Source organism: Saimiri boliviensis, chromosome 2 (assembly GCF_048565385.1).
Source record: "Saimiri boliviensis isolate mSaiBol1 chromosome 2, mSaiBol1.pri, whole genome shotgun sequence".
In the NCBI taxonomy this organism is placed as follows: Eukaryota; Metazoa; Chordata; class Mammalia; order Primates; family Cebidae; genus Saimiri; species Saimiri boliviensis.
Window position 1 is genome coordinate 214536353 of NC_133450.1, and position 27945 is coordinate 214564297.

The following is a 27945-nucleotide window of genomic DNA, read 5'->3' on the forward strand; positions in this document are numbered from 1 at the left end:
CTCTTGCCACCCTCAGCCCTGGGGAAAAAAAAACAGAATGGTACCTGGTACCTACCCCATACCCTGTGCCCACTGGATGCCATTTCTGGTTCAGGACCCCTGGCCAAGCTGGGTTTGATCTGGGCTCTGACTTCCTTGCCAGAGATAGGGTGAAGATGGCCCTGTCTGCTGGTTCACAGCAGGGGGTGCTGTGGAGTGTACAGGCCCTCGAATGCCTGGTGGAGTGTGCTTCCCCTGCAGAACCCTGGGTCTGCTGCTGGGGGCAGTGGGAACACACAGCAGGAATCGCCCCAACTGGCCCCCTTACCTGGAGGAGCTGTCTAAGCTGGACCTGAGGATGAGTGAGAGGCAGACAGGGAGGAGAGGAGAAGGGTCAGGGACCAGGGACCCTGGGACCTGGCACATCCAGAGAGTCCAAGTCTCATTTTCTGGTCTGGCATAAAAAATACCAGGCTTATATTACCATCATTGTCACTGTTGCTTGTGGAAGAAAACCCTCAGAGACGTCAGTCGAGGATTGAGGGACTGTGGTACCTACCTTTCATTATCTCCTTGGTTCTTGTGGTTTCGCTTTTAGGGCAGGTATGCTTGGGTTAAGCATTGCCCTCTGACCTGGGTAAGGTCTTCGTTCCTTCCCTCTTCCCATCTCAGGGAGAGGTAGGATAGAGTTAAAAAGATGTTTTCCTATTGAACAGAGGGCACTGAAGAATGAGTGAGGAGCCCACTGGTGCAGGACTGGGCCACTCTCCGGCTGCTGACTTGCCCCGGGACAGTGGGTCTCAGTGTATCTCCTGCAAAATGTGAAATAGAGGCATCATGTGAGCTTTGTCCTGGCTCCTTCCTGAGGCTGTGGTGCAGACCTGGCGACCAGAGTCCCCTGAGCTTCAAAGGTCGTCTTCTATCCTTGTCTGCCCTTACTGTGGCCCCTTCCCTTGTAACACTGCCTTGCCCGCTCCCCGCAGGTGACGACATCATCAGGAAGCAAGTGCTTTTCCTGCCGGTCTGCAGCTGAGCGAGATAAGTGGATGGAGAACCTGCGGCGGGCAGTGCACCCCAACAAGGTAAGCCTGCGCCCCTCTCACCAAATCATAGGGGATCAGTGGTAGGCTCAGACACAGGGAAGCAAGGGAGATGATCTCCGTGGTGTGGTCTGGGATTGGGGGTGGTCAGCCTGCATGGAGGCAGGACTCAAGTGGACAATATTGATGGACTCTGAAAGAAACGTTTGATTGGCCAGGTTGAGACACGTGCTGTGTGCCTTTGTTCTCTAAGCTACACATTGAGGCTGGGCTGGGGAACCTGGGGTCCTTCTGCTGGGACCCCTTGTCCCTACTCCCCAGCTGCTGACCAACTTCTGCTCATCGTCCCATTCCAGCTTAGATGTCTGCCCCTCCTCCAGGTGAGGACCTCTGTCCCAGGTTGGTGCCCTCTGTGTTCCCACTGCCCCTGGACTCCTCCGTCAGGTCCTAGGAGCCCCCACAGACACAGACAGACACTGCTTCTTTGTATTCCTAGCAGACTTGAGGGCCTGACCAAGTCCTGGTCACCATAGTCATCTCTTAAGTTACTTTACAGATCAGCAAATTAAGGAAGAGTTAATAATGGCTTCAAAGCCTGTGACGTGCTAGGCATTGTGCTGGCCTCCTTTAGTCTCACCCTTCGTGAGATGGGGGTTATCTTTCCTGTTTTATAGACAAGCAAGCCAAGGCTCCAGTTAAGTCACTTACCCAAGGTGAGTGAGCTTGTGTGAGGTTGACCAGAGATCCAGCCCTTGCCCATCAGGCCCCGTCTCTTACTGACTCAGGGCCTAGGCGCCCACTGCCGGCTCCACCTTCAGAGCTCCTCCTGGGTCTGAGGACTCTCTCAGGCTCTGGGTTGTTTGGGGGTTGCACGTGGCACCCCCCAGCTGACCACCCTGGACTCCCTGTGCACATGCAGGACAATAGCCGGCGTGTGGAGCACATCCTGAAGCTGTGGGTGATCGAGGCCAAGGACTTGCCCGCCAAGAAGAAGTACCTGTGTGAACTGTGCCTGGACGACGTGCTCTACGCCCGCACCACAGGCAAGCTCAAGACGGACAATGTTTTCTGGGGCGAGCACTTCGAGTTCCACAACTTGCCTCCCCTGCGCACAGTCACTGTCCACCTGTACCGGGAGACTGACAAGAAGAAGAAAAAGGAGCGCAACAGTTACCTGGGCCTGGTGAGCCTGCCCGCTGCCTCGGTAGCTGGGCGGCAGTTCGTGGAGAAGTGGTACCCAGTGGTGACACCCAACCCTAAGGGTGGCAAGGGCCCTGGGCCCATGATCCGCATCAAGGCGCGCTACCAAACCATTACCATCCTGCCCATGGAGATGTACAAAGAGTTTGCTGAGCACATCACCAACCACTACCTGGGGCTGTGTGCAGCCCTCGAGCCCATCCTCAGTGCCAAGACCAAGGAGGAGATGGCATCTGCCCTGGTGCACATCCTGCAGAGCACGGGCAAAGTGAAGGTGCGTGCAGGTCCCTCAGCTCCCAACACAGGCTGGGCGACAGTTCTGGGTTACCTGCCCTTTTCCACATCCATGCATTCCAGGCCTAATGGAGGCCTTGAGGCCCAGTCACTACCAGATGGGCTCCCTAAACCCAAGAGTTCTGTCATGCTCTGGGGGTTTTGTACTCCTGCTCTGTGGCCAGGGCTGATCACTGAACCTGTGTGGAGCCAGTGGATGGGATTGCAGCTGGCAGTGAGGGAATGGGCTTGGGTTGAGGTGCCTTTTACCACCGGTGCAGAGGACTGACCCCTGAAGTCGGGGGGAACAGACCTGGTGGCCCGGCCGTCCTAGCACGCAGATCCCGCCAGCCCCAGTGAGCCAAGAGTGGGTACAGAGTTTGGCAGACCTCCCCAGCAGGACACACAGATGAACCACCATCACAGCCCCACCTCACCCCACACTCTCACCCAGACACACAGATTCTCACACAGGTAGATGCAGTCAAAATTGTACCATTCGAGGGTTAGCCAGCCCCACCCCAGAGCCTCACAGAAGGAGGAATCATCTGAGACCCAGGCAAGCCCTCGTTCAGGGCCAGAGGTGCTCAGTATCCATCCCCATGACCCCTTTCACCTTCCACTCCTGATGGGCCCAGTAGCCCACCAACAAGCCACGCCTCAGCCCCACCTACCTGGTTTGGGGACAAAATGGACTCCTGGCCCAGGGTGCCCCCAGGAAGGTAGTAGAGCATGATCTATGGTCCTCAAAGGCGACCTTCTGTGTTTACACTTGCCACCTGCCATTCAGGAAGCTGCCCAAAGAGGGTGGGAAACGGGGGCTGGACCTGAGGCCGCTGCAGTGTGGATGGACCCTGGTGCTGGGCTAGGGACTGGACCTCTGCCCTCTGGACAGTGGTGTGTTGTGAGCCAAGTGGCAGGTGGCTGAGGGGTGCCCTTTGTCAAGGTCTTAGGCCTTTAGCCCAGGGTGAAGAGGCACAGTTGGGAGCCATGCCCCAGGTACCCCAGGGCAGAGTCCAGGGCACAAGACTCCATGGAGGCCCCTCACCCTCTCACCTGTTCCTAGAGGCCCTGGAATGGGAGGCCGTGGCTAGAAGCCTCAGGCCCTCTGTAGCCTCCCTGTCTCTTGGACTTGGTGTATGCTGCAAGTGCAGGGCTGGGGAGGGGACTTCCTCCCCGTGGACCCGCGATGGGGAGCAGTTTTCCTCCGTGGTGTTGGACTGTCTCCTCCCCTTCCTCTCCCACCACCTTCAGACTTGGCTGGCTAGGCTGCACGTTGGGCCAGCTCTGGCTGCCCCGTCCTTAACATGCTGGTTGACACTGGGGATATATGCTGGGAAACTGAATGAATCAAGGACGCATGGGCACCAGAGAGGGAGTGAGAGGGGCTGCAGAGGCTGGAGCCTTTTCTGCAACTGTCTCTGATGTTTCAGTACCTGGTCCCCAGCACTGGGCTGGGGCTGGCCTAGCCTGGGAAGTGGATTCCTACCTGAAGTGGCCTGAGACGATAGGTGCGTCCAGGTGCTCATTGTGGGGACAGGTGAAGCCAGGGCTCCAGCCAACCCCGAAGGCCCTCAGTGGGGTTAGGGAGCAGTATATAGAAGGTTAGAAAGTAGTGCTGCTGGGGTGACAGACACTGGAGCCCCCAAGCCCTCACCGCTGGAATACTTGGGAACTAGCCCCTCTCCCTCTCCACGGCTGGAGGAGTAACAGGGTCTGGGAAGCAAGGGACTTGGACCAGATCTGGCCCCAGGTGACTGTGTGGCCATGGACAAGTCATTTTCCTGCTCTGTGTGTATTGGTTTCCCGCTTACTGGGTCTTGGCTCAGGAGGTTCTCCTCATCCCACACTGGCGCCTGGCACTCATTGCAGGAGTTCAGGAAGGCTGCGGTCCTGAGCGGGAGCCATGGGGGAGCTCCAGGGACATGCAGCTCTGACCTCTGCTTCACTGTGTTCAGAGAATGAGACCCTGGAGGGTGCCCACCGGTCAGGAAGGGGTCCTCAGGCCCCATGATTCCCAGGAAGCCAACAACAGCTTCCCCTTGGCCTGTGCTGTCCCTCTGTGACTCTGCTGTGCAGCCTGAGTTCCTGTGTCTAAAACTCAGTTCTGTTTTAAAGGACCCCAAGGTCGTGGGCATTGGAGTGAAAAATTTCTTGAGCATGGATACCTGGGTTCACTCCCGCTGGGTGCCTTGCAGGCTCTGTGCTAGGTGGCCCCCTGCCTTGACTGTCACCCTCCCTTGAAACCTGACAGTTTTTCCCACCTTCCCCCACCCCCAACGAAGACACAGGTTGTTTGTGAGCACAAGGAAGTGGGGGCTCGAGAGGGAGGGAGTTAGTATCCACATGGGTGCTAGAGTTAGTAGAAGATGTGGGTTCAGGCTCCTTTGCTGGGGTTTTCCCACAACACTGTGTGTGGGACCTGATGGGCCAGGGGCTGCTACCCTGGATTGCCACGTGGCGGTGGCGCCTCCACCTTCCCTCCCCAGCCAGTTGCACGTCAGTTCCTGCTCTCACCTGCCAGAGCTTGGTGGCTCACCATCTCCCCGGGTAGTGGGGCTGTACAGAGGGAGCCCCCATCAGTCACAGGTGGATACTGGTGACCATTTTTACTGTGAGACAGGGCAGCCTCATTTGTCCTCTTTGACACTGTTGGTGGGGGAGAGGCGAGTTCTGCTGTGGTCCCCGGGCCAGGCCTGATCAGGGCTGTACATGGAAATGAACCCTTTCTCTGTAGTGGGGGCTAATGACTCCATGAGGCATGCTGCTGTTCAGGCTGCCGCCATCCGTGGACCCAGCTCTGCTGTCACTAGCTCTAGGCTCATCCCCTGGCTGGGGGGCCTGCCCTGCCACACTCCCCAGCAGCCCCCAAAGGCGGGCACATTGTTCCTGTTGGGGCCCTCCACTGCTTGGTGATGGAGCAGCCTCAAAATGCCACGGCTTCTCTGGCCAGGTCTGGAATCCTAGGGTCCTACATGCCAGGCCAGCTCAGGCCCTGCTCTCCCACCTCTTGCTTCCCCAGGACTTCTTGACAGACCTGATGATGTCAGAGGTGGACCGCTGCGGGGACAACGAGCACCTCATCTTCCGGGAGAACACACTGGCCACCAAGGCCATCGAGGAGTACCTCAAGCTAGTGGGCCAGAAGTACCTGCAGGATGCCCTAGGTAGGGAGTGGGCTGGCAAGGGGGCAGAGGGTGGGGCAGGGCCCGCTAGATCCTCACTCCCCACTCCCTGCCCACTTGGCCATAGGTGAGTTCATCAAAGCACTGTACGAGTCGGATGAGAACTGCGAGGTGGACCCCAGCAAGTGCTCGGCTGCTGACCTCCCAGAGCACCAGGGCAACCTCAAGATGTGCTGTGAGCTGGCCTTCTGCAAGATCATCAACTCCTACTGGTCAGTGCGGCTCCCAGGCCTCCCCACCCCGCCACCTTCCCCGGCCTTCAGTGTCTGGCTCCCGCAGTGCGCCTGGTGCTCCCTGGTCCTGAGTTGTACTGACTTGCCAGTCTCCTGACCTAGTCCCTTTCGCGCTCTCAGGCAGGGTAGTGTCCAGCACGTTGCTGTGGTTTCGTGGTGTTGTGGTAGGAAGAAGCTGGACATGCCAGTCCACTGTCTCTGGTGGTGAGAGGGTGCCTTTCATGTGCCGGGAGCTAATGTGGGTGCTTGGACTGCAGCAGGAGTGAGACTGAAGGCCCTACGTGGGCCCCCACTTGGGGTGGGTGGATGGCTTCACCTGAGGCTCCTCACCTATCCCTGGGAGCTAAGGTGCTCATGTCACAGCCTTGTGATGGGACCCAGAAGGGGCATGTTGGGGGCCTGAGCACCAGGCAGGCCTCTTGCTGGGACTAGAGAACAAAGAGAAGAAGGGATGGGCTTGAAGTAGAACGGGATCTGCAGGCTCTGCCAGCCCCGGACAGGAGCAGGGCACGCAGCAGTGGACGGCTCAGACAGGCCCCTCAACAGGGCCAGAATCAGCCCCGTGGAAATTTGTGGTAAGGCCGGCTTCACGGCCACTGGCTTACTCCTGGGGTATGTGTGTGGTGGCCAGCCGGCCTGGTGCCAAGTACAGCCTTGTCTGTGGTGGCAACACGGGACTGTCAGGAGGGCCTCGCTGTCAGCCCAAGCAGTGGGTTCATTTTCACACCGGAGGAGCTGCCCACATTTAACCTGTGTTCCCCTCCAGCTCAGGGCTTACGGCCACCCAAGCCTCTATCCGCAGCCTCTCCTGACACGACTTCCTCCCCGGCCTCACCTCCCTCCTTGTTAGGTTCGCCTCTCGCTCACCTGCACCTGGAGCTGCACATGCTCCTGCCCTTCCTGCTTCAAGGCCACACAGCCTGGTCCCCTCCATCGCAGCCTTGATCCCATCAGGATAGGGTTGTACCTATGCCTGAAATGTTTCCTGCACATGCTGGGGCACCCTGAGGGGAGGTGAGCCCACCAGCCCAGGGCTGGGCGCACTTGAAGGCCAGGGAAGTGTTTGCTGCTCCTCAAGGACAGGAAAAGGCAAGGGGAATGGGCAGGGCCAGGAGGATGGGCACCCAGGGCCTTAGCTCCTGGGCTGCGCAAGGTGCATGCCTGGGCCGAGTCGGCACCTCAAGATGGGCCACAAATGTGCAGCTTTCCACACCCCTGGGCCTGGGCTGGAGAGTGACTGTAGGGCCTTGAACTCTCCGGGAATGCACTTCCCATTACCAGCTGGGCTGTGCTTTCCCCTTTCCCCTCTCTTCAGGGCAGGCTGGGCATGTGACTCAGGGAAAACATAGTTGTGGACAGGATTTTCCATTTGCTCTTTCTGACATTTGTCAGAGGCACCTCTTCATTCTGGACAAGGCCATTGATAGATGTCACCACTCAATACCTGCCCCCTGTCCAGTTCTGTGTCAGGCACTGTGAGAGCCAGAGCTAAAGGTGGCTCACCTTCACTACCCGCTAGGTGTGCCCTTGATGGTTCAGCCAGCATGCATTGCAGGAGAGCCTGCTGAGCCGGCCGCTGGGCCTGCGGGGGAAGAAATTTCAAGTTGGTCAGGCCTATTACAGTCTTGGGGTTTTTGGCTCTGCGAGCTTGGCAGGGCAGGCCTTGCTCTCAGTTTAAGGGAGAAAAAACCAAAGCCTTCCAGGAGGGCTAAGGCCTTGGTTAGATCACCCTGAGTTCATGACAGCCAAGTATAGACTGGGTTCAGGGACCACTGGGGCTTGGACTGCCCCAGGGTGAGAGATACATCTGTTAGGTAAAAAAGATAGGAAAGCCACTTAAAGATTGGCCAGGTGGGCCTGACTATGGCAGGCCAGGATGCCCAGTAGAACCAGGAGCCCTGTTGTCTAGGGCCAGCTCTGCCCACTCACTCTGTCACCCTGGGGAAGTCACTATCTCCCCTTCCCTCCCCGTCTAGAGAAGAACCATGTTCTCCACTGTGATCGGGGTAATCCCATCTGGTGGATCACTCTGAGCTTGTAGGAAATCCCAGATTCCTATGACATTATTCAGACAAAGGAAGTGAGGCTCAAAGCCAGTGATGGGAACCCAAGGAATAGCGGTCTATTCCTGTTTTCCTCACTTCTCCCTAGACCCGGATGCCTGCTGTTTGGGTTGGAAAACGAAGTAGACACTGGGGGAGAAGAGGGGAGGGCTCAGGCCAGAAGCTGGAGAGGCAGTTCAGCACGGACCCTTAGCAGTTGATTCTGGTTAGGACGGAGAGCCAGCTCCTTGTGCCTCTTCTCCCATCCCACCTGCCCTCCCCTTCACAGAGAACCCACCGCCTGGTGGGAGCCTCGGTCTCCCCGCTTTTCCTACTGCCTGGGCACTTGCTCTGGCTGCCCTGTGCTGAGTGCTCTTCCCAACTGGCTGCATCCTCAGAGCTCAGACAGCGGGGCTGACCTCACGCAGCTGGCAAGGTAGAGCCAAGGTTGGAACCCAGGTTCCTGCTCTGTGCACTCCGGTCCTGGTCCCCTGCCTGATGGCCAAGCCCACCCTTGTCTGTCCCTACACAGCGTCTTCCCGAGGGAGTTGAAAGAGGTGTTTGCCTCATGGAGGCAGGAGTGCAGCAGCCGCGGCCGGCCGGACATCAGTGAGCGGCTCATCAGCGCCTCCCTCTTCCTGCGCTTCCTCTGCCCAGCCATCATGTCGCCCTCACTCTTCAACCTGCTGCAGGAGTACCCCGACGACCGCACCGCCCGCACCCTCACCCTCATCGCCAAGGTCACCCAGAACCTGGCCAACTTTGCCAAGTGAGTGCCTCCTCCCTCACCTGGCAGAGTCGGGCGGGGCTGGCATCCACAAGGCAGGCTCTGGGGTGTTTTTGCCCCCAAGCTGGGCAGAGACAATGAACAGCCCCTAGTTTTGTCCCTGTTATCCTCAGTTCTTCTCCTTCCCACTTTTTTCAAAATAAGATCTCCACACCCTATCCTTCTACTCAAAGTGCATGTCATTTGGGTGTGTTTCTTAACTTTTAAAGGTGATGAGATGAGACATTTTTTTTCCTTCTACTTTTTTGAATTAATGAATGATTATAAGGATTCTCACATATCCCTAAACATTCATTAAGCCCTGTTTGGAAATAAATGACTAATATTCCTGCAAAGGGGGACTGGCCCATATTTCCTTAACCCATTCCCTGTGCTTGGGCACTTGGGTTGGATACCACCATCCTGGCGTAATGCTGTCGGGATGTCTTTCTTTGCTTATAAAGCACTATTGGTGTTTTCGGCTGCATCCTTAGAACAAGCAGGTGGAAGTGGAAGGGCTGGATCATCTCACTGTTGTTCATTCTCAAATCGTGGATTGAGCCTCATCCTGGGGCCCTCCGTGTGCTGGGCTCTGACGGTACCAAGATGAATCAGCCCTGGTGGCGCTTGGCACTTCAGCCAGGGAGATGTGTGGAATAAGCAGGAGAGCAGTGACAGACACACACAAGCCTCTTAGGAGGGCCCTCAGCTTGTTGGGAGAGGAGACAGGAAAGCCTCCAAGATGACATGATCCGCCAGCTGCATGTCAGGGTGAGACATTGATTGTCTCAAGGAAGAGGAGCAGAGGCCAGGCATGCCAGGGAGAGCCGTGCACTGTGCTGGGTCAAGAGGAGCCAGCCATGAGACCTAAGAGGACAACAGGGACCTGAAGGCCAGACAGGGTAGTGGGAGCCACCAGAGGGTTTTAAACAAGGGAGAGGATGGCCTTCATCTGTTCTGGATTCTGAAAAGCTCACCCTGACAGCAGTGGGCAGATGGGCTGGAAGGAGCAGGATGCTAGCCAGGAGACCTGAGCAGAAAGCACAGCTGTGGTTCCAGCAATAATAGCAGAAAATTTGCAGGGAGATGAGGTGGTGCAGGAGGTGGTGGCTGCAAGAGACAAGGTTAGGGGTGATTAGAGGCAAAATCAATGGGCTTGCCATTTGGGAACAAGGAAGAGTGGGGAGTGGACAACTGGCAGACTCTGGCTCAGTATCTGTGTAGGTAGTGGGGTCTCCACTTAGGGTAGGGAGCTCAGGAGGAGGGCATGGGTTTGGGTGATGGTGATGACTTCAGGTGTGGCCAGGCCGAGTAGGAGGGACTTCCAGGGGAGGTGCCTGAGGATATATTAATACATGTCTGAAAGCTCATTGGGAAACCTGGGTTGAGCATGGATTTGAGCATCATCTGCACACCAGGGCAGTGAAACTTGGAGGAAAAGCGGAAGGACACTGTTAACAGGCAGTGTTTGGGGAACACGGAACATTCCAGGTCCTGAGAGAAAAGCCTCAGAAAAGGGTTGCTGGACTTGCCATAAGCAAGGAGAGCCCTGGTAACCTGGGTCGGAGCAGATAAGCTGACTTGGGGAGTGAGTGGGGTGGGAGCCGGCCATAATGGGTCAAGCGGTGGTGGTGTCTCAGCAGAGAGACCTCCTGGGCAGGGCCTGCCTGGACCTGGAGTGCTCACCCAGCTGCCCTCTCTCCAGATTCGGCAGCAAGGAGGAGTACATGTCCTTCATGAACCAGTTCCTAGAGCATGAGTGGACCAACATGCAGCGCTTCCTGCTGGAGATCTCCAACCCCGAGACCCTCTCCAACACTGCCGGCTTCGAGGGCTACATCGACCTGGGCCGTGAACTCTCCAGCCTGCACTCACTGCTCTGGGAGGCCGTCAGCCAGCTGGAGCAGGTGCCTGTCGCCATGGGGCGGAGGTGGGGCCAAAAGCTGCCATTGGGCTTATAGTATTCCCCCTTCCAGAGTAACCACGGAGGGCAGAGAGTTCGCCCTTGTGGCACGATCAGGAGCTGACTGGGTACCAGGAGCCCAGGGCTCTGGCCCAGGTCCTGTCAGAGCACACTGCGGCTATGTGGGCCCCATTTTCTCTGAGAGCAAATGCTGTGTTGACTCAGCGGCATCTGCCAAGGCAGCCCCACTCAGGGTACTGGGGCTGGGGCGTGCCGCATGCCCTGTGCACTCAGTTTGGTGGACAAGCTCCACTGTGCTTCCTGCTGGAGCATGTGAGAAATGGAATCAGATCATGAATTCACCTGTGTGTGGAAGATGACTCAGGACCCTGTACCTCCACTTGTCCAGCAGGAAGTTGGAAACTTTTCTAGGATTGCCCTTGACCATCAGTTGACAAGGTTACTCCCCAGACACCTCTGACACTGCTGCAGTCACCTGAAGTGAGCCCTCCCTAGCCTGAGACTTCACTGGTCCCCAGCCTCAGCCCACACAGTGAGCAACTAGTTCTTGAACTTTAGGGCTGGGTCTGCCAGGAACTACTTCCTGAATATCTGTTGCTTTCTAGGGCTCCAGGGAACCACCTTACTTTTGTAAAGTGCTGAAACTGGCCTGGCAGACCCTTCATGCCTCCTGGTCCCATTCCCTAGAGGTGACCGCTCAGAGCACTGGTATGCAGCCTTCTGGTCGCAGTCTGTGCATGTGTAAGCGCACACACTCATGCAGGTGTACACACAGAGAGCTCTTTCCCTTTTTCAGTTTGTTTTAAAGCGAGAAATTCCTGTGCATTTCTTACCAACTCTATTGTGGGCCTCCTTGCACTGTCAGTGCAATGTGTACCACTGCCGGGGGCTTTTTAATGATTACATCGTATGCTGACATGCTGTTTATTTCACCGGTCCCCTACTGATGGACGCTTAGGTTAGTCCTGACTTTTCACTAGACGTAGGTGCTATTGCAGAGGCCATCATTTTTGCTCATTTGTATCCACTTGCCTTTGGCCGTGAGAGACACAGGAGGGAGAAGTGGAAATGAGGGCTGAGACCTTCCCTTCCGCCAGTTCCAGTCCCTGCACTGCAGCAGCGCCAGTCATGGTCACTGCCACCACTTCCGATGCCCCCATGCTGTCCACGTATCTGCACAACCAGGCAGGTGGTCGGTATTGTCACCGCTGTGATGGGGTGCAACAGGGATTTGAAACAAAACCGTTTGCCTCTCAAGTGTGTGCTCTGTGGCCTGCATGAGTTTTCACACTGTTTTTTGCACAGAGACCTCTGTGGAAGCTTGTGCATCCACAGGTGAAGGCAGCGTCCGCACAGCCTAGCATCGTCAGCCCTCAAGTCCTCTAAAGTGTGCTAACAAGGTTGAGATGGGCTCAGGCACTGCCTTCTGCCTGACCAGCACCTGGGGCCGTCGTCTTCAGATGGCTGTGTGCCGGACCATCTCCACTGGGGCTCAGGTGCAAAAGTGGGTCGAGCCCCAGCCCATCCCATTGAGTAGGTAATGTGAGAGGGGCTGTCACAGAAGCCTCTGGATGGAGAGGTGGAGGTATGGAAAAGCAGGGGTTCCACATGTGCGTTCCTCTCTGCAGAGGCACCAGGGCAGGGTGAACTGAAGGAGACGCTTACGCTAGGTCGGCATCTCCCCTTGTGGGCCTCCTGCTCCTGCCCCAGAAATATCTGGGAGCTGGCAAAAAATGGAGATGTACAGATTTCTGGGCTCACCGCCCTCCCAGACCCACCGGCTCTGACTGGCGGTGGCGGGTGGGGATTTGCACTCCTGACAGGCTCTGCGGTGGTTTTGATCCACAGTGGCTGCACGTGTAGCCTACCCATGTGGCCCCAGGAGGTCACACCTACCTCTTGCTGTGCCTTTGCAGAGCATAGTATCTAAACTAGGACCCCTGCCTCGGATCCTGAGGGATGTCCACACAGCACTGAGCACCCCAGGCAGTGGGCAGCTTCCAGGGACCAACGACCTGGCCTCCACACCGGGCTCTGGCAGCAGCAGCATCTCAGCTGGGCTGCAGAAGATGGTGATCGAGAACGATCTTTCTGGGTAAGAGCTGTCAGGCATGTTGGGTGTGGTGGGTGCATGTGCAGACTAGGCACGGCCCATCTGTAATCTCAGATGGGGAAGAGGATGCCTACGTAGTGTTTATAAAACAAGCCTGACAAGACGAGTTGTGTGGGTCCTAAGTGGTGAACCTCCATTTGGGAAAAATCAGGGAAGCCTTCCTGGAGGAGGTAATGCTATAGGGTTGTTTTTGTTGTTATTGTTGTTGTTGTTGTTTTTAATGTTTTAGGAAAAGTAGCATTTCCATCGGTGGAAAAGGCATTCTAGGTAGAGGGACAAGCACAAGCAAAGACATGATGTGTCAAAGAATAATTACTGGTCCCAAATATCCTCAGCATTTCCAGATCACTTGATGTTAGTTAGAAATACACATGTTCCCGGTATTTCCTGGACCTGAGTCAGAATCTCCAGAAGTGGTGTTTAGCTGGGGGCGTTTTCAATAGGAGTTTGGTGACTCTGCCAGGCTTTGAGGCTGGGAACCCCAGAGAACATCAAGTGATGCTGAGACCCAGTCCTGGGATCTGGTCTGCCTAAATAAGACACACACAGCAGAGTGGGAAGCAAAACGTTCTTGAGTGTTTAAGTCAAAATGGGGACATTTTCAGTTCATGTTGAAGCATTTCTGTTCCACTCCATCTCTCCCGTCTCCTGCCAGGGATCCTTGGCTCAGCGTGTGAGGCCGAGGCTGCAGCAGCAGAGTTGGGAGTGTGATCTCCCTGAGGCGGTAGCAGGGCAGTTTTAAGCAGGGGAAGGTGCTGAGATCAAGAACCTGCTGAGATCGAGAACCTGGGGTTGGGGGAGCCCACGAGGGGCCAGAGATGTAGGCCCACTGAGTCTTGCATTGGGTCTGTTCAGTGAACGGGCCAAGCGAGGCCAAGTAGAGTCACGTGCCAAGAGTTTGAGGGGCGGTGTGGGCATAGCCCTTGAGAGGGCCAGGCCCATGAGTTGTGAGGAGACTGACCTGGTGTGTGGTCTGGGCGGCTAGGCCCCTGCTGCTCTCCGTCTCTCGCAGCTCATGTGCTGCTCTAGCCAGCTCCCACTGCCCACGAGCACTGTAGCCCTGAGTGGCTACCACTGTCCATCTCAGGAAGGAGCGCTTCCTCTCCATCTGAGGCTAAGCCAACCCATTCACCATTCCAAGCCCTATCCAGCCCCCCAAATCCTCACTGCCTCCAGTCCCCCCTCCCACATTCTTCTCTCCAAAGCCCCCCGAGGTCTCCACCACAGTTATGCTTTCTTCCAAGGAGCTGGCTTCTAGGGAGGGGCCAGGGAGAGGCCAGAGAAAAGCCTAGAGTGAGGAGGAGGCCAGGGCAAGTGCAGCCCTCCCCCCAAGGCATGCTCTCCACAGAGCCTGCTCTCATTCCTTGTTTTTGCCAGGAACTCCAGCCCCCGCCTGCCAGTCAAACAAGGGAGCGGCAGCAGGAGGCTGGGCAAGAGGAGGTTTCACCGGGCTCCTACTTTAGTTACCATTCTGATGAGGAACAAGAGGGAAGAGGCATAGGGAACCCAGTGGCTCTGAAGTTGGAGTTCTCAATGCAGGATCCGTGGATAGCAGAGAGCCACTGAGCTGTGGCTGAGGGCTTAGCTAAGGAGGAGTTTTCCAGAGCAGGCCAGGCCTCAGCACCCATTGTCCCAAGATGCAGCTGAGCAGAGAAAGGGTCTGCCAGGCAGCGCGGCCTGAAATGTGCAGTGCTGGCCCTTAGAGAAGAGGTTCTGTGCAGGAGCAGCCGCCTCAGCCTCTGGTCCCCGGACTCTCCCACTCCTGCCACCCGAGCGCATCCACCTCCCCAGCGCCGGCTCGGGCTGCCAGGCCCCGGCAGGTTGGCGGGTGCTGTGGGTTTGGACCCGCCGTGGCTGCACTCACAGTTCTTCTTTTCCCCTTCTTTCCCTGTGTGTGCTTGTCTCCCTGCAGTCTGATAGATTTCACCCGGTTACCGTCTCCAACCCCCGAAAACAAGGACTTGTTTTTTGTCACAAGGTCCTCCGGGGTCCAGCCCTCACCTGCCCGCAGCTCGAGTTACTCAGAAGCCAACGAGCCTGATCTTCAGATGGCCAACGGTGGCAAGAGCCTCTCCATGGTGGACCTCCAGGACGCCCGCGCGCTGGACGGGGAGGCAGGCTCCCCGGCGGGCCCCGACGTCCTCCCCACAGATGGGCAGGCACCTGCAGCTCAGCTGGTGGCCGGGTGGCCAGCCCGGGCAACCCCGGTGAGCCTGACAGGGCTGGCCACAGTGCGGCGGGCAGGCCAGACACCAACCACACCAGGCACCTCCGAGGGCGCACCAGGCCGGCCCCAGCTGTTGGCACCGCTCTCCTTCCAGAACCCTGTATACCAGATGGCGGCTGGCCTGCCGCTGTCGCCCCGTGGCCTTGGCGACTCAGGCTCTGAGGGCCACAGCTCCCTGAGCTCACACAGCAACAGCGAGGAGCTGGCAGCCGCTGCCAAGCTGGGGAGTTTCAGCACTGCCGCAGAGGAGCTGGCTCGGCGGCCTGGTGAGCTGGCGCGGCGACAGATGTCACTGACTGAAAAGGGCGGGCAGCCCACGATGCCACGACAGAACAGTGCCGGCCCCCAGAGGAGGATCGACCAGCCTCCGCCCCCGCCCCCACCGCCACCTCCTGCCCCCCGCGGCCGGACGCCCCCTAACCTGCTGAGCACCCTGCAGTATCCGAGACCCTCAAGCGGAACCCTGGCGTCGGCCTCACCTGATTGGGCGGGTCCCAGTGCCCGGCTGAGGCAGCAGTCCTCTTCCTCCAAGGGGGACAGCCCAGAACTGAAGCCACGGGCAGTGCACAAACAGGTCAGTGCTGCTAGTCAGAGGGCAGGGCTGGGCACTCAGGCCCAGTGGGGCTGTCACATCCCATACCATGCTCCTCCTCTCGGTCATTTCACCTCCACCTGCACCCAGCTGCCATCGCATCCCGCCAGCCTGCCACATGCGCCACCCTCTCCGTCCCGCTGTCTCCTGCCTGATCCTGTGAACCAGGGACACTGTGGCCTTAGAGAACTCCAGGCCCCCCTGTTGGTTCCCCTAGGGGCAGGCTGGGGTCAGAGAGAAAGGAGGAGAGTGCGTTCATCTTCAGTTCCAAGCCTGTTGAAGCCCCCACCCAAAATAGGAGTCATCCTACCCCACACTCCCCTCCCAAAATGTTTCCACAGGCGGGACAGGCCTCTGGGGACAACCACCTGGAGGGTGGACAGCCCCATCACCCAAGGGCTGCAAGTGGTACCTGGAATGGAGGCGCCTTGGGCTGACCACCCAGCCTGGCCCTGCCCCCTCTCAGCGCAGCCTGCTGCAGCCCCCACTGTGGCAGGGTCACTCGCTGTCCCCTTGGCAACAGAGTGTGGTGCCCAGGGTGCCACCTGGGCTGTCGGCTCTGCCTCCAGCTGCCTTCTGAGAGTGAGCGTCCCCAGGTGGGGACTGCCTCAGTAGGCACTCAGTCAGCCGGAGGTCCCCTCCCTTCCCACCATGCCCCAGAGCTGCTCGCCCTCGTGGCTCACCTGGGCCACTCCTGCCCCTCTCCTTGCCCTCCACCTCCCTCCAGCCCCTCACAGCTGTGTTTTGTTGTAGGGCCCTTCACCCGTGAGCCCCAATGCCCTGGACCGCACAGCCGCTTGGCTCTTGACAATGAACGCGCAGTTATTAGAAGACGAGGGCCTGGGCCCAGACCCCCCCCACAGGGATAGGCTAAGGAGTAAGGACGAGCTCAGCCAAGCAGAAAAGGTAAAGCTGGACCCTGGCAGCTCGGGGCAGGGCGGGGCTGCCCCCGGCAGCAGCTGGTGGGAGTCTGCCCCCCAGGTCCTCCAGTGAGGGGCGCTGCTGTCCTTGTGAAGGCTCCGTCCTCTCTGAGCCCCTGTTCCCTGTGAGGACAGCAGTCAGTGGGCTCTGGAAGAAGAGCAATAAGAGGGATGGATTAGCAGCTTAGACCTGAGGCTTCCCATCTGCAGATTGGAACCACCAGGGAATTGTCTTGGATCCATACTCCCGGGACCTCTGGGAAGACTCCTCAGCCCGGGCAACCGAGGCAGCCGAGCTTCTGAGGACCTGGGGCTTGAGGGCTCAGGGTGTCCAAGAGGTATATGGAGCCCCTCTGAGGGAGCCTGGTACCTGAGGAGGTAGAGATATGGGTCCCCAGGATGGGTGGGAGAGCGACCCCAGCCCAGCCCACAGCCTGGCTCTTCTCCACTCTGGTCTCCACCAGGGCCTGGGAAAGGAACAGCAGTTACCAGCATGGGGGGTGCGGTCAGGCTGCCGTTAAGATGTTTTCTTCCCCCGGGAAAAGAATCTTTTCTAAAAATCAAAGTCCCACTCTGCCACACACATCTAGCATCTGCTAGGGTGGGAGGATGCTTCATTGGTCTCCCAAGCCTTCCAGCTGTGGCAGCTGCTCTGGATCCAGGGGTAGATTTTGTTTCCTGCTGGTGGCCACAGTCCAGGTAGACAGAGGAACCAGCGCAGGCCCCTGAATGGCAGGCGCTTCTCCACTCCCCTCTGGATGCTCTCGCCCCTTCAGACCCCAGGAAAGCCTGTGGCAGCCTCTCAAGCAAGGGTGTTGGGGTCAGAATGGCAGAACTCCTCCTCCCCGGCCTCAGGCGAGGCCCATCTCCATGCTGCATCCTGGCACCGCCGCCATCCCTGGTCTGCTGCATCCACCTGCTTTCACCATAGTTACATGAAGGGGGACCGGGGGACAGGGGACAGAGGACGCAGTGCTCCCAGAGCCAGAGTTTGGCTGGGGAGGAAGGAGGCCTGGCCTCACTCCAGGCTCCTTGTGTCCCTGTGTCCTCATGGCATCTGGCCCTGCGAGATCCCAGTGTTGGCCCTGCCTCCCTCGGCACAGAGCTCCTGGCTCCTCTGTGCAGCCACACTGCTTCCCAGCCTCATCCACGTCCCTGCTCTGCCCTGATGGTTGGGGTCTGTGCTGGGCTGAGGCGGATCCAGAGCCTGGACCACCTGCCTTTCGATTCTCTCTTTCTTTGTTTCTTCACGCCACTGCCACCCCCTGGCTTTAGATTCAAACAGAGGCTGGGAAGCTGGGATCTTACCCTGCTGGTCAGTTGCTCTTCATGTGACATGGTCACTTTGTCTGGGCCTCAGTTTCCCGTCCTGCAGAGGTCCCACCTCTCAGGGTGCTGTCACATGTCTTTCATATATCCAAAGGTTTTTTAAACTTTGTCATAAAAAGCTCAAAGCCCTAGTTACACCCTCACTCCTGGGATTTGGGTTTGAGTCTGCATCCCTGCCATAGCCGTACAGGTCAGGCTGGGAGCTTGGAGTGGAGACCCCTGGGCGGGGCACAGGCACGCATCTTGCTGCAGCTCCTGCTGGCAGGGCTCCTTGGGCGTCTCGTTGCTGTGTGAAGTGGGAAGGTCACGGTCACTGGGGTCTTCCGAGTGGGCTCCCTCCTACCCTTCCTCCCACTCGGGCTGACAAGGCTGTGCTCTCTGTGTCCTGGGTGCTGTGCCCGTGGATGCTGCCCCTCTGGCAGGACCTGGCGGTGTTGCAGGACAAGCTGCGAATCTCCACCAAGAAGCTGGAGGAGTATGAGACCCTGTTCAAGTGCCAGGAGGAGACGACACAGAAGCTGGTGCTGGAGTACCAGGCACGGCTGGAGGAGGGCGAGGAGCGGCTGCGGCGGCAGCAGGAGGACAAGGATATCCAGATGAAGGGCATCATCAGCAGGTGGGGCCCACACCTGCCTGGCCTGGACACAGGCACAGACGGGGCAGCCATCGCTGCCTTCAAGGATGCCCCTGGTGGGGGTGAGCAGCTGAAGGATGAGCTGAGAGTGCATCGAGGAGGGAAGAGAGTGTCTGGGCAGTGGGGGCAGCGTGAGCACAGGCCTGGAGGCAGGAGGTGGCCTGGAGGGTGAGCAGCCTGCGCTGAATGCAAAGCTGGGGATGAGGCTGGACCAGTCATGGCTGGGTCCTGATAAGCCTGAGCCCCTACAAGGAGCTACACCATCTAGTAAGCAGTATCAGGGGTGTTGAGAAGCTGGATGAGGAGGTACCAGGAAAGACAATGAGGACCCAATACAGGGTAAGGAAAGTGGGAATGAGCATCAGTTACGTGTAGTAGCAACGGTGGAAGGCACAGCATAGCCCCCAGATTCCTATGAAGAGTGTCTGAGTGTGGGCCTATCAGGGTGCCAGTTACTGAGCTGGGAACTGTTGAGAGGAGTGGTTTGAGTGGGGGATGCTGCCAGTCTTGATATGCTGAGTTTTAAGGGGCCTGGGTTATCGGGGGAAGGGCTTCAGAGGGACAGCTGGTTTTAATGCTGACTCTCATCTTTATTGAAGGCTATGTCAGGCCCCACGTTGATGCCTCCATCTCTCTGTCTCTGCCTATGGGTAGGGCATCCCTACACCAGGCAGAGAGTGCGGTCAACCCACAGGGTCCCAGTCATGGAGTTTAGTAATACCAGGCGCAGGAGGAGAGACAGTGTGCATTTATGTCTTGTTTGAATTGGCCTGGTCTAAGACCCCATCAGCTGGCCAGACCAAGCAGGTTTGCGAGAGCCAGGAAGGCCTCTGCTCCATGCTTTGTCCATGCGTAAGCCCTTCCCAGACTCCTTCTAGTTAGACCACCTGTTTCTCTGTTCCTGACTGTTGTTTGCTTCATTTACTTGTAGTTTTGTTCATTGTAAAATAGTTAACATGAGTGGAACCAGGGTGACTAGAAACCTGCTGTTCACTTGATCTCTAGCTCTGCTCTTGGCTCACCTGCGTGTGTTTCCAAGAATGGAAACGCCTTTCAATTTAACTACCTTCTCCACATGGTGTTTATTCTCTGAGGTGTGCATGTTCTGAATTCAGACGCTTGCTTAACACGTTTATTTCTACTAATCAATCCTGGTATATTTCCTCCGTAATACAAGTGTCAGTTAGGTAGATAGTGTTCAAGTATTCTGTATCCTTACCGGCTTTTCTGTTTCTCCTTTCATTCCAACTGGTGTTTGCTTTATGTACACTTGAAACTATTCTTAGGTGCATACACATTTAGGCTACTTACATACTGCTGTTGAATTAACTTCTTTGTCATTATAAAATCACCTTCTTTATCCCTTAGAATATTCTTTGCTCTGAAATCTCCCTTGTCTGATATAAAATAGCCACCCCAACTTCCTTTTGATTCATGTTAGTATGGTGTATCTTTTTTATAAGGATATGGTATATCCTTATACCTTTAACTTATTGTCTTAGTCCATTCAGGCTGCTACAAGAAGAACCCTAGACTGGGTCATTTATAAACAACACAAAGTGTATTGCCCTCGGTTCTGAAGTCTAACATCAAGATGCCAGCAGATTCCGTGTATAGTGAGGGCTCTCTGCTTCATATCAGAGCGTGCTGTTGCTGTGTTCTCACTTTGCGGAAGGTGTGAACAAGCTCCCTTGGGCCCCTCTGTAACATGAAAGCACGAATCCCATTTTTGAAGGCAAAGCCTACATGATGTAATCACCTCTCAAAAGCCCTGTCTATTAAGGTAATCACCTTAGGGGTCAGCTGTGAGCATATGAATGTAGAAGGTGACACAAACATTCAGAGCATGGCGCCCATCTATATATGAAGTGAGTTTGTTTTACAGGCACCATACTATTGGATCTTGATTTTGTCTAAATGGTTCTGCCTTTAATTGGAGTGTTTTGACAATTTACATTTAATGTAATTATTGACATGTTTAAATGTTCGCCTTGTTAACCTGTTTGTACCATCTGTTCTTTTTTTCCTGCCTTCTTTTGGACTATTTTTTTATGCTTCCCTTTTGTCTCCGATTGACTTACTAGCTATAGATCTTTGTCGCTCTAGGGCAGGGATTGGCAAACTTTCTGCAAAGGAGCAGATCAAAACTATTTTAGGCTTTGTAGGCCATATGGTCTCTATTGCAACTGTTCAGCTCTGCTGTTACAGCAGAACTATTTGTGTGAGGTGGCCATTTACAAAAACAGGCAAGGGTCTGGATTTGGCCCTTACCCTGAGGCTGCTGTGAGAGGGAGTCTCATTGTCTTTGTTCCTCTGTACTTTATGTTATCTGTTTTCCCTGGCTATTTGCAAGATACTTTTTCCCCGTAATCACTGGTTGTCAGGAGTTAGATTGTGTAGTTTTCTTCTAGTTTCTTGGGTCTTAGATTTGGATGTCTGCAGTCCCACCTTCTCCCTGTTTTCCTCTGAGATTCCTAGCACACGTGTGTAAGTGTTAGGCTGACTCATATTGTCCCATATCTCACTGATGCTCTGTTGTTTTCTTTCTTCGTTTTTTTCCTGTTTTTTTTTTTTTTTTGGTCTTTGGTAGTTTCTATGACTATGTCTTCAGGTTTGCTAATTATTTCTTCTTCAGTGTGTAAGCTGCTGTTAATCTGATCTAGTGTTTTTTTCACTGCAGAAAATTATATTTTTTCACCTCTGAGAATGTCATTTTGCTTTAAATTCCATCTGTTTTAATTCTCATTGTGCTTTTACTTCTATTTTCTAAAATGTAGAGTATATTATACTATTTTATGAAACCTGTAGAATGTATATATAATATTTTGTTGTTTTCATGTCCTTGTCTAATTCTATCCTCTGTGACATTTGAGTCTGTTTTTACTGATTAATTTTCCTCTTGCTTATGAATGTTTCTACTTCTCTGTGTATTTGGTAATTTTTGGTTGGATGCCAGGCATTGTGGATCTTACAGTTAGGTGTTAGATGTTTTTGTGTTCCGTTTAATCCTTTTTTGGGGCTTTGTTCTAGGAGACACTGAGGTTACTTGGAATCAGTTTAATCCTCTTGGGATTTCCTTTTAAGCTTTGTTAGGCTGCGTCCTGCAGACACTTTAGTCTCAGCCTAACGTGGCCCTGCTGGTGAGGTGGTTTCCTTCTGCGGGTCCTCTGGGATTCCCAGTGTTATCATGTTACTGCACTCTCGCTGGTACAACATGAACTGCTTCTGGGATTGTTTGGTAAACTCCTTTCTAATGGTTCTTGCCTAGCCTGGTAATTTCTCATCTGCATGCAGATATTATTCAGTCAGAGAGACAAGGGGAACCCCAGTTGGGAGCTATGTGGAGTTTCTCTCTGCCTCTTCCTCGTCTCTGGCTGTCTGCCCTGCAAATCCCACACCTTGATCTTCCCGACCTGCCTGACTCCTCAGCTCAGTGAGGCTGCTGACTCCACCTCCCTCTGCTTCCAGGCCGTTCACTGGGCTCACCTTGTTGCTTTCTCTTCTCTTAGAAATTGTCATGCTGCATTGCCTGTATTGTGTCCAGTTTTCTAGTTTTTGTTTTGTTTTGTTTTTTGTTTTCGGTTTTTATTAAAGAGATGGGGTCTCGCCATGTTACCCAGGCTGGCCTCTAACTCCTAGCCTCAAGTGATCCTCCCTCCTTGGCCTTCCAAAGTGCTGAGATTATAGGTATGAGCCACCATGCTTGGCCCTGTTTGTTTTTAAGACAAGAGGGTAAATACAATCTCCTTCCAATCTAATTTTCCTTAACAAAACTAATACCCTCCCCCACCCCCAACACAGGCTTTTCTCAGAGTGATACCTTCCTGTACTGGGGTACCTGCTCCAGAGGGTCCCCCTGCCTCCGCTCCTCCTGGTCAGTGCTTCCTGAACTGCAGGCCTGCTGCCCCCATTACGGTCCCGTGCAGAACCAGCCCTGCCACTGTGGCTCCCTGTGCGTCTGCTGTGCGTGGGCTGGTGCTTGCTCAGTGTGCGGTGGCTGCTGTGGGCTGGAGGAGTCATGAGGGCAGGGGTGGAGAGAAGCCTTGGGAGTGGACGGGCTCATCCGAGAGGAGTGCACAGAGCAAGGAGAAGGGAGGCTGAGGCCAGTGCCCTGTGGCACCCCTGTGTCCAGAGCAGACAGGACAAGTCATCTGGGAGACAGGCAGACCCAGATGGAGTCCCAAAACCAAAGGAGACTGGGAAGGTGGGAGTGCCCAGTAGCGGGAATATTTCAGGAACCAGCCAGGTGGTGCCAGGAGGGCTCACAGGGAAGGAGCAGCAGGGCAGAGCCAGCCTCCTGCCCACTGAGCATCTTCAGGTGGGTTCTCTCAGCCTCTGCCCATTGTTCTGTCTGCACAGCTGTCCTTCAGATGTGTCCTTCCAATGTGCAACCCACCCCCCAGGCCACCGTCCAGGAAAGGTCGCCGTTTCCAGCTTGTTGTTCCAGGGACCTGAACTTTCCGCTAGCACAGCTGCTCTGTACAGGATGTAGTTAGTTACTCATTCCTCCTGCCCTGTAACTCCTTGAGGGAAAGGACTAGAGTTCATTCATCTTGGTACCTTGGGTGCCCGGTGCAGGGCCCACACAACTTTGTGAAGATGGCAGAGGCAAGGTGGAGAAAGTTCTAGAGCCTTTCAGGACCTTCGTCTTTCCACCATTTGGCTAGCTCTAGGGGTTTTGAAGATCTAACACCCATTCCCACCCATCTTGGCTCCCGGAATAACATTGGGAAGGGGCAGTCCAGGGGCCTCTGGGGCTTCAGGAGCAGCAGGTGTAGGGTGCCAAGGTGAGGAAGAAACAGGCCTAGCAGTGTCAGTGGCTGGGAGTCAGCTGGAGGGCCTCTGCCCCAGGCAAGTATGGAGGCAAGTCTGACCCGAGGAGGGGCTCTCCTAGTGTGTTCCTTCTTCCCATACCCTCCCCACCTCTGCTCCCTCCAGTGCCAGCCTGACTGTCCCTGTCTCTGGCTATAGGTTGATGTCCGTGGAGGAGGAACTGAAGAAGGACCACGCAGAGATGCAAGCAGCTGTGGACTCCAAACAGAAGATCATTGATGCCCAGGTAGGGGCTCTGGCCCTTTGGTCAGCCACAAGAGTTAAAGTGCCTGGGATTAGGAAGGGGCGACTTTGGCCTCTCCATCCTCAGTGTTACCTCACTGCGGACACCGAGTGGAATAAGAAACCAGAAACTTCTCTGCCCTGAGAAGCCAGACCTGTGGTCCTAGTGGGCCACAAGCTTACTAGGACAGACTGTGAAAGGAGAGAGACAGCTCCTCCCCCTGCCCGGGCTCCTGGTGGGTATCGTCTTTCACCAGGAGTGCTGACTAAAGAATGGAAGCTACCAGGAGGGAAGCGGGGGTGGGAGTGATGCAGGCGGGTCACAGGGAGCAGTGGGGCTCTTCTTACAGCTATGGCATTCAAGCTGCACTGAGAGAAGGCATGAAAGGCACTCTGGCCCCAGCCCCCTTTACTCAGGACTACACCCTTTCCTTTCACTCGCCCAGGAGTAGGCTGGACCTTGCTCAGACTGTGAACTGCACAGACCAGGAGCTGTGACCTCTGGTGTGTCACGTGCCACGTGTGAGCAAGGGTGCCTGCTCTAGGGGCCTCAGGCAGCCATAGACGGCACTAGAGCTGCTCCATTCCGGATGAGAAGCAGGTGGCGAGGCTGCGTCCGGGATGCTGCGGAGCCTCTGCCGCCTTCTCCTGCCAGCCGCTCGCAGCCCGGGGCCTGCCTGCCCTCCTCAGCTCCAGGCCTCCCCTTTCCCAGCTCTCCTGATGCTTCCTTGGGCCCAGGCGCCTGTCCCATGACCCCCCTCACACCCCCGTTGTCCACAGGAGAAGCGCATTGCCTCGCTGGATGCCGCCAATGCCCGCCTCATGAGCGCCCTGACCCAGCTGAAAGAGAGGTACAGCATGCAAGCCCGTAACGGCATCTCCCCCACCAACCCCACCAAATTGCAGATTACTGAGAACGGCGAGTTCAGAAACAGCAGCAATTGTTAACCTGCCTGAGAGGGAGGAAGCTACCCAAGGAGAGGGGGACTATGTTGGCCAAGGGCAGGGTCTCTGCCGGGGGAGGCACCCACGGTTGCAGCCCCAGTGCGGGTGTCAGGAGGCCGAGCCTCCCCTCCCCGCCGCTGTCCAGGAGGCGGCCACAGAGGGAGCCGCCAGAGACTGAAGCAGCGTGAGGCGAGGTCACCAGCCGCTCCCTGTGGGGTGCGGGCAGAAGAGACTGCACGCTGGGGAGTGGGGGACAGCCTGGTGGGGCAGGGGTCCTGCCAAAAACATGTCTGTCGGTTCCTGAATGTGGTGTGTCCTTGTCCTCCTGGATCTGGCTGAGTGCATGTGTCCCCACACCCGTGCCAGGGAGGGGGCTACCTGGAGTGGGGATTCAAGGGCTAGGGGCCTACACCTGTGGCTTCTCCTCGCCTCCCTGGGGGGCCCAGGACTCCCTGGCAGCCAGGCCCTGTCCTGTGGGACCGGGCACTTGGCGGATGGGTTGGCAGGCAGGAAGACAGTGGGGAGGACACAGGGCAGGAGTCCAGTGTCCCCTGCCTGTCTCCATCCGAAGCACCTGCCACTGCATGCAGCCTGTTGGGACCTTCCTGGCTGTGAGGAACAGGATTCCTACCCACCCACCCACTTCAAACCTGTCCCAGAGCGCCACCTGCCACCTTCTGCCCTGCCTTCGTTGTATTGCCAGATAGACCCAGTGAGGGCCACGGCTTTTTCTTCTGGGCTCTCGTCCCTGTGGGGAGGACCCACAGCTTCCCACACTTCCCACACAGGCCCAGGCTGATGCTCGAGGGCTTCCGGAAGCCAAAGATCTGTGCTGAGCCGGCCAGATTGCCCTGAGCACTGTATCTGCCTTCTCCTGGGGCCCAGCACACCCAGGCCACAGTGGCCCTGTAGGGAGTGCCACCTCGTGCTCACCCTGAGAGAAAAGGTGATCCTTCCTCTGAGTGATGGTTTAAAAAAAGATTCTAATGCCTGCAGGCCCTGAGAAGGTGGATAACTGTGATTTTTTTTCCTTTCACAGTATGCATTAGAAACAAAAGCCCGCTTGCTCGCTTGCTGGAACACAGGGGCCTTTTAAGTTGAGCGTGCGCACTGCATGGGAAATAGCGGCCCTGGAGGATGTTAGACTTGCTCCCTCTCCAAGACAGCAGCAGCCTGCACCCGGCCCCGTGTGTGCGGCCGGCCTCCTCCTCACCCTTCCTGGCCCCCAGCCAAGGACCCAGGCGCTGCACACAGGGGAGGGGCGCACCCCACAGCTGGGGCCGGTTTTCCTCAGCTCTAGGCTGTTCTGTAGCTTATCTGCCCCTCCCCCCCCTTCAAAACAGATGAGCAGGAGCTGGGGTCTCTCTTGGCCCCTGTCTGTTCCCAGCCCCTGCAGATTCCGAGCGCAGGCCCTGAGTAACAAGGGCGGGAGCGGGGCGTTTGCCAGCCGAGCCAGGGCAGGGCGAGCTGCAGGAACCACCCCTCTGCCCCTGCAGCTGGAACGTGCCGCAGAGGCCCCACCTGAAGGGTGGATGTGCTGGAGGGGTGGCCCAGAGCCAGACTACGTCCACCCTGAGCTCGGGGACAGGTGACAACGGCTGCTCTGGGAAGGGGCTCTTAGATGTAACCTACAATTCAGTTAGGCTGGAGACAGATGCTGCTGAAGGGAGTGCTGGGCCGCCAAGGGCCACAGACCTCAGGAAGATGGGAGGCGGGAGCAGAGGCCCTGCCCCCACCCCTTCCTGCCCCACTCCCCTGTCTTGCCCCTACCCCTGCACCTGCGTGCCTGAGACCAGGGCGGCCACACAGGCAGGGCCTGGCTCCAGTCTCGTCCTCCCACTGCCCAGTGAGCCCTGCCATCCTCCCCCCAATCCCTTCCCACCGCTGCCTCGTAGAGTGACCTCGGACAGAGCCCCCCTTAGCAATACGGGGAGGCTCCCAGGGCCTGAACAGGCGGGCTCAGAGGCCACCCGCTGTGGCCGGTGCCAGCTGCCCTTGAGGGGGTGGGTGAGCTCTCAGGCCGAGAGCCTTATTTACCTAGTGCAAAAACTGTAAAAGTGTACAGACTCTTCACAGATTTTTATCTTAATTGCAAGTCTGCCGATTTTGTAAATGTTCTTGGTGTTTGACTGTAATGTAACTATCTCACCTAATGGTTGTACATATCCTTTGGTCCTGGTGCTGCCGAGGGCTGGCCGGGACTGCTGCTCTCCCAAGGGTTTTTATTTTATTTCTTAATCTAGAGAACAGTATTGGGCAGGAGGAAGAGGCTTGGGGTCTGGGGCTGTGTTTTCCGTGCCTGTGGCATTTATGTGTTGGCGTTGCAGCTGCCGTCTGGTTAGGGGCTGCTGGGGTGTCTTCACTGGGCCAGTCAGTGGGGGCTCCTGCCCGGGCCATAGAGAAGGTGACTTCCCGGGAGCTGGGCCCTGCCTGCCGCCAGGGTTAGGGTTGCCCGAGGTCCTGGAGGGAAGGATAGTCCCTGCTGAGGAAGAACACAGTCCCAGGGCCCCCTGGTCACCAAGACTCAGCCTCTGCTGGAGAAAGCCACGTCCTTCCCTGCCAGCACAGAGGCCTGACTTTTTGCTTAACTTCCACGTTCTGGGTGATGGAAACTGCCAAACCTCCTGTCAGCGAGGACTCTTTCCGACTGCCCAGAAAGCGGGGGTGGAGGACCGAGGCCACAGCTCCACACGCCCCGGTCCCCCAGAGCATCTGCCCCCAAGTACACCTCCCCCTGCGCCCCGCCCAACTGCGGGAGCCAGACCGTCCAGGGAAACAGCCCCTCTATTTTCTACACACTCAGCCACAAAGCCCCCCAGCTCCCACACCGCATCCCAGCTCCCCTCTTTTGTAAGTATGTGAAAAGGAAAACTGCAGACGTTGGAGTCTGGCTGGAGCTCCTCCCTCCAGCTGTGACTTTTAACTATGTAATAATGTACAGAGGAAGCTGTTGGTGTTCTAAGACTCTGTGTGGCTGTGCAATTTCTGTACATTTGCAATTAGAAATATTAAAGATTTATTTAGCTATTTTAAGCCTGACTCTCGTCTCCATTCAGCTGTATGATGTTACAGGGGTGACTCTGAGTCCAGAGCGGACACTGTCCTTTACCAAGGGGACCCCAGCATCTGGTTCACCCGGGTGGCAGTCATGGGCAGGGGATACCCCTAATGCCAGTGGTGGTGGTCTGGCCAGCTTGGCTCACTGGGTGATCTGGGATTGCCCCTCTCCTCCTCTGGGTTGAGGGGTCTCTGCACCAGGGAGTAGAGCAGATGTCCTCTTAAAAGCTCTTCCCTGGCTCTGCCATGCTTGGAAGTAAAGTCTTCGCCAGTCCCACCACCTCCTGGGAGACAGGGCGGCCCCAGCACCTTCCCTGCAGCACACACCGGCTCTTGCCAGGCCCTGCATTAAGCCTTCCCATCCACGGAAATCTGGATCTGGGAGGGAAGAGACCAGGGAGAAGAGGTTGGCCGAGCTCCCAGCAAGTCAT

The 27945-nt window shown here is 56.4% G+C and overlaps 1 protein-coding gene across 10 annotated transcripts in view; it reads left to right on the forward strand.

Annotated features, from left to right (window-relative positions):
• Positions 1-27490, forward strand: part of DAB2IP (DAB2 interacting protein) — a 211369-nt gene extending 183879 nt beyond the window's left edge. For 6 of the 10 annotated variants that reach the window (XM_039474934.2, XM_074395283.1, XM_039474940.2 and 3 more), the window contains 12 exons: positions 963-1061; positions 1939-2493; positions 5515-5659; positions 5745-5889; positions 8485-8721; positions 10424-10625; positions 12559-12737; positions 14668-15556; positions 16328-16480; positions 18246-18439; positions 23429-23516; positions 24293-27490. In XM_039474934.2, the coding sequence (XP_039330868.1) occupies positions 963-1061; positions 1939-2493; positions 5515-5659; positions 5745-5889; positions 8485-8721; positions 10424-10625; positions 12559-12737; positions 14668-15556; positions 16328-16480; positions 18246-18439; positions 23429-23516; positions 24293-24460 (3054 nt within the window). In that variant the 3' untranslated portion in view covers positions 24461-27490. The remainder of the gene's footprint in view (positions 1-962; positions 1062-1938; positions 2494-5514; positions 5660-5744; positions 5890-8484; positions 8722-10423; positions 10626-12558; positions 12738-14667; positions 15557-16327; positions 16481-18245; positions 18440-23428; positions 23517-24292) is intronic. The other 4 variants (XM_039474938.2, XM_074395285.1, XM_074395284.1 and 1 more) reach the window with 3 other exon arrangements.
• Positions 27491-27945: the final 455 nt, after the last annotated feature.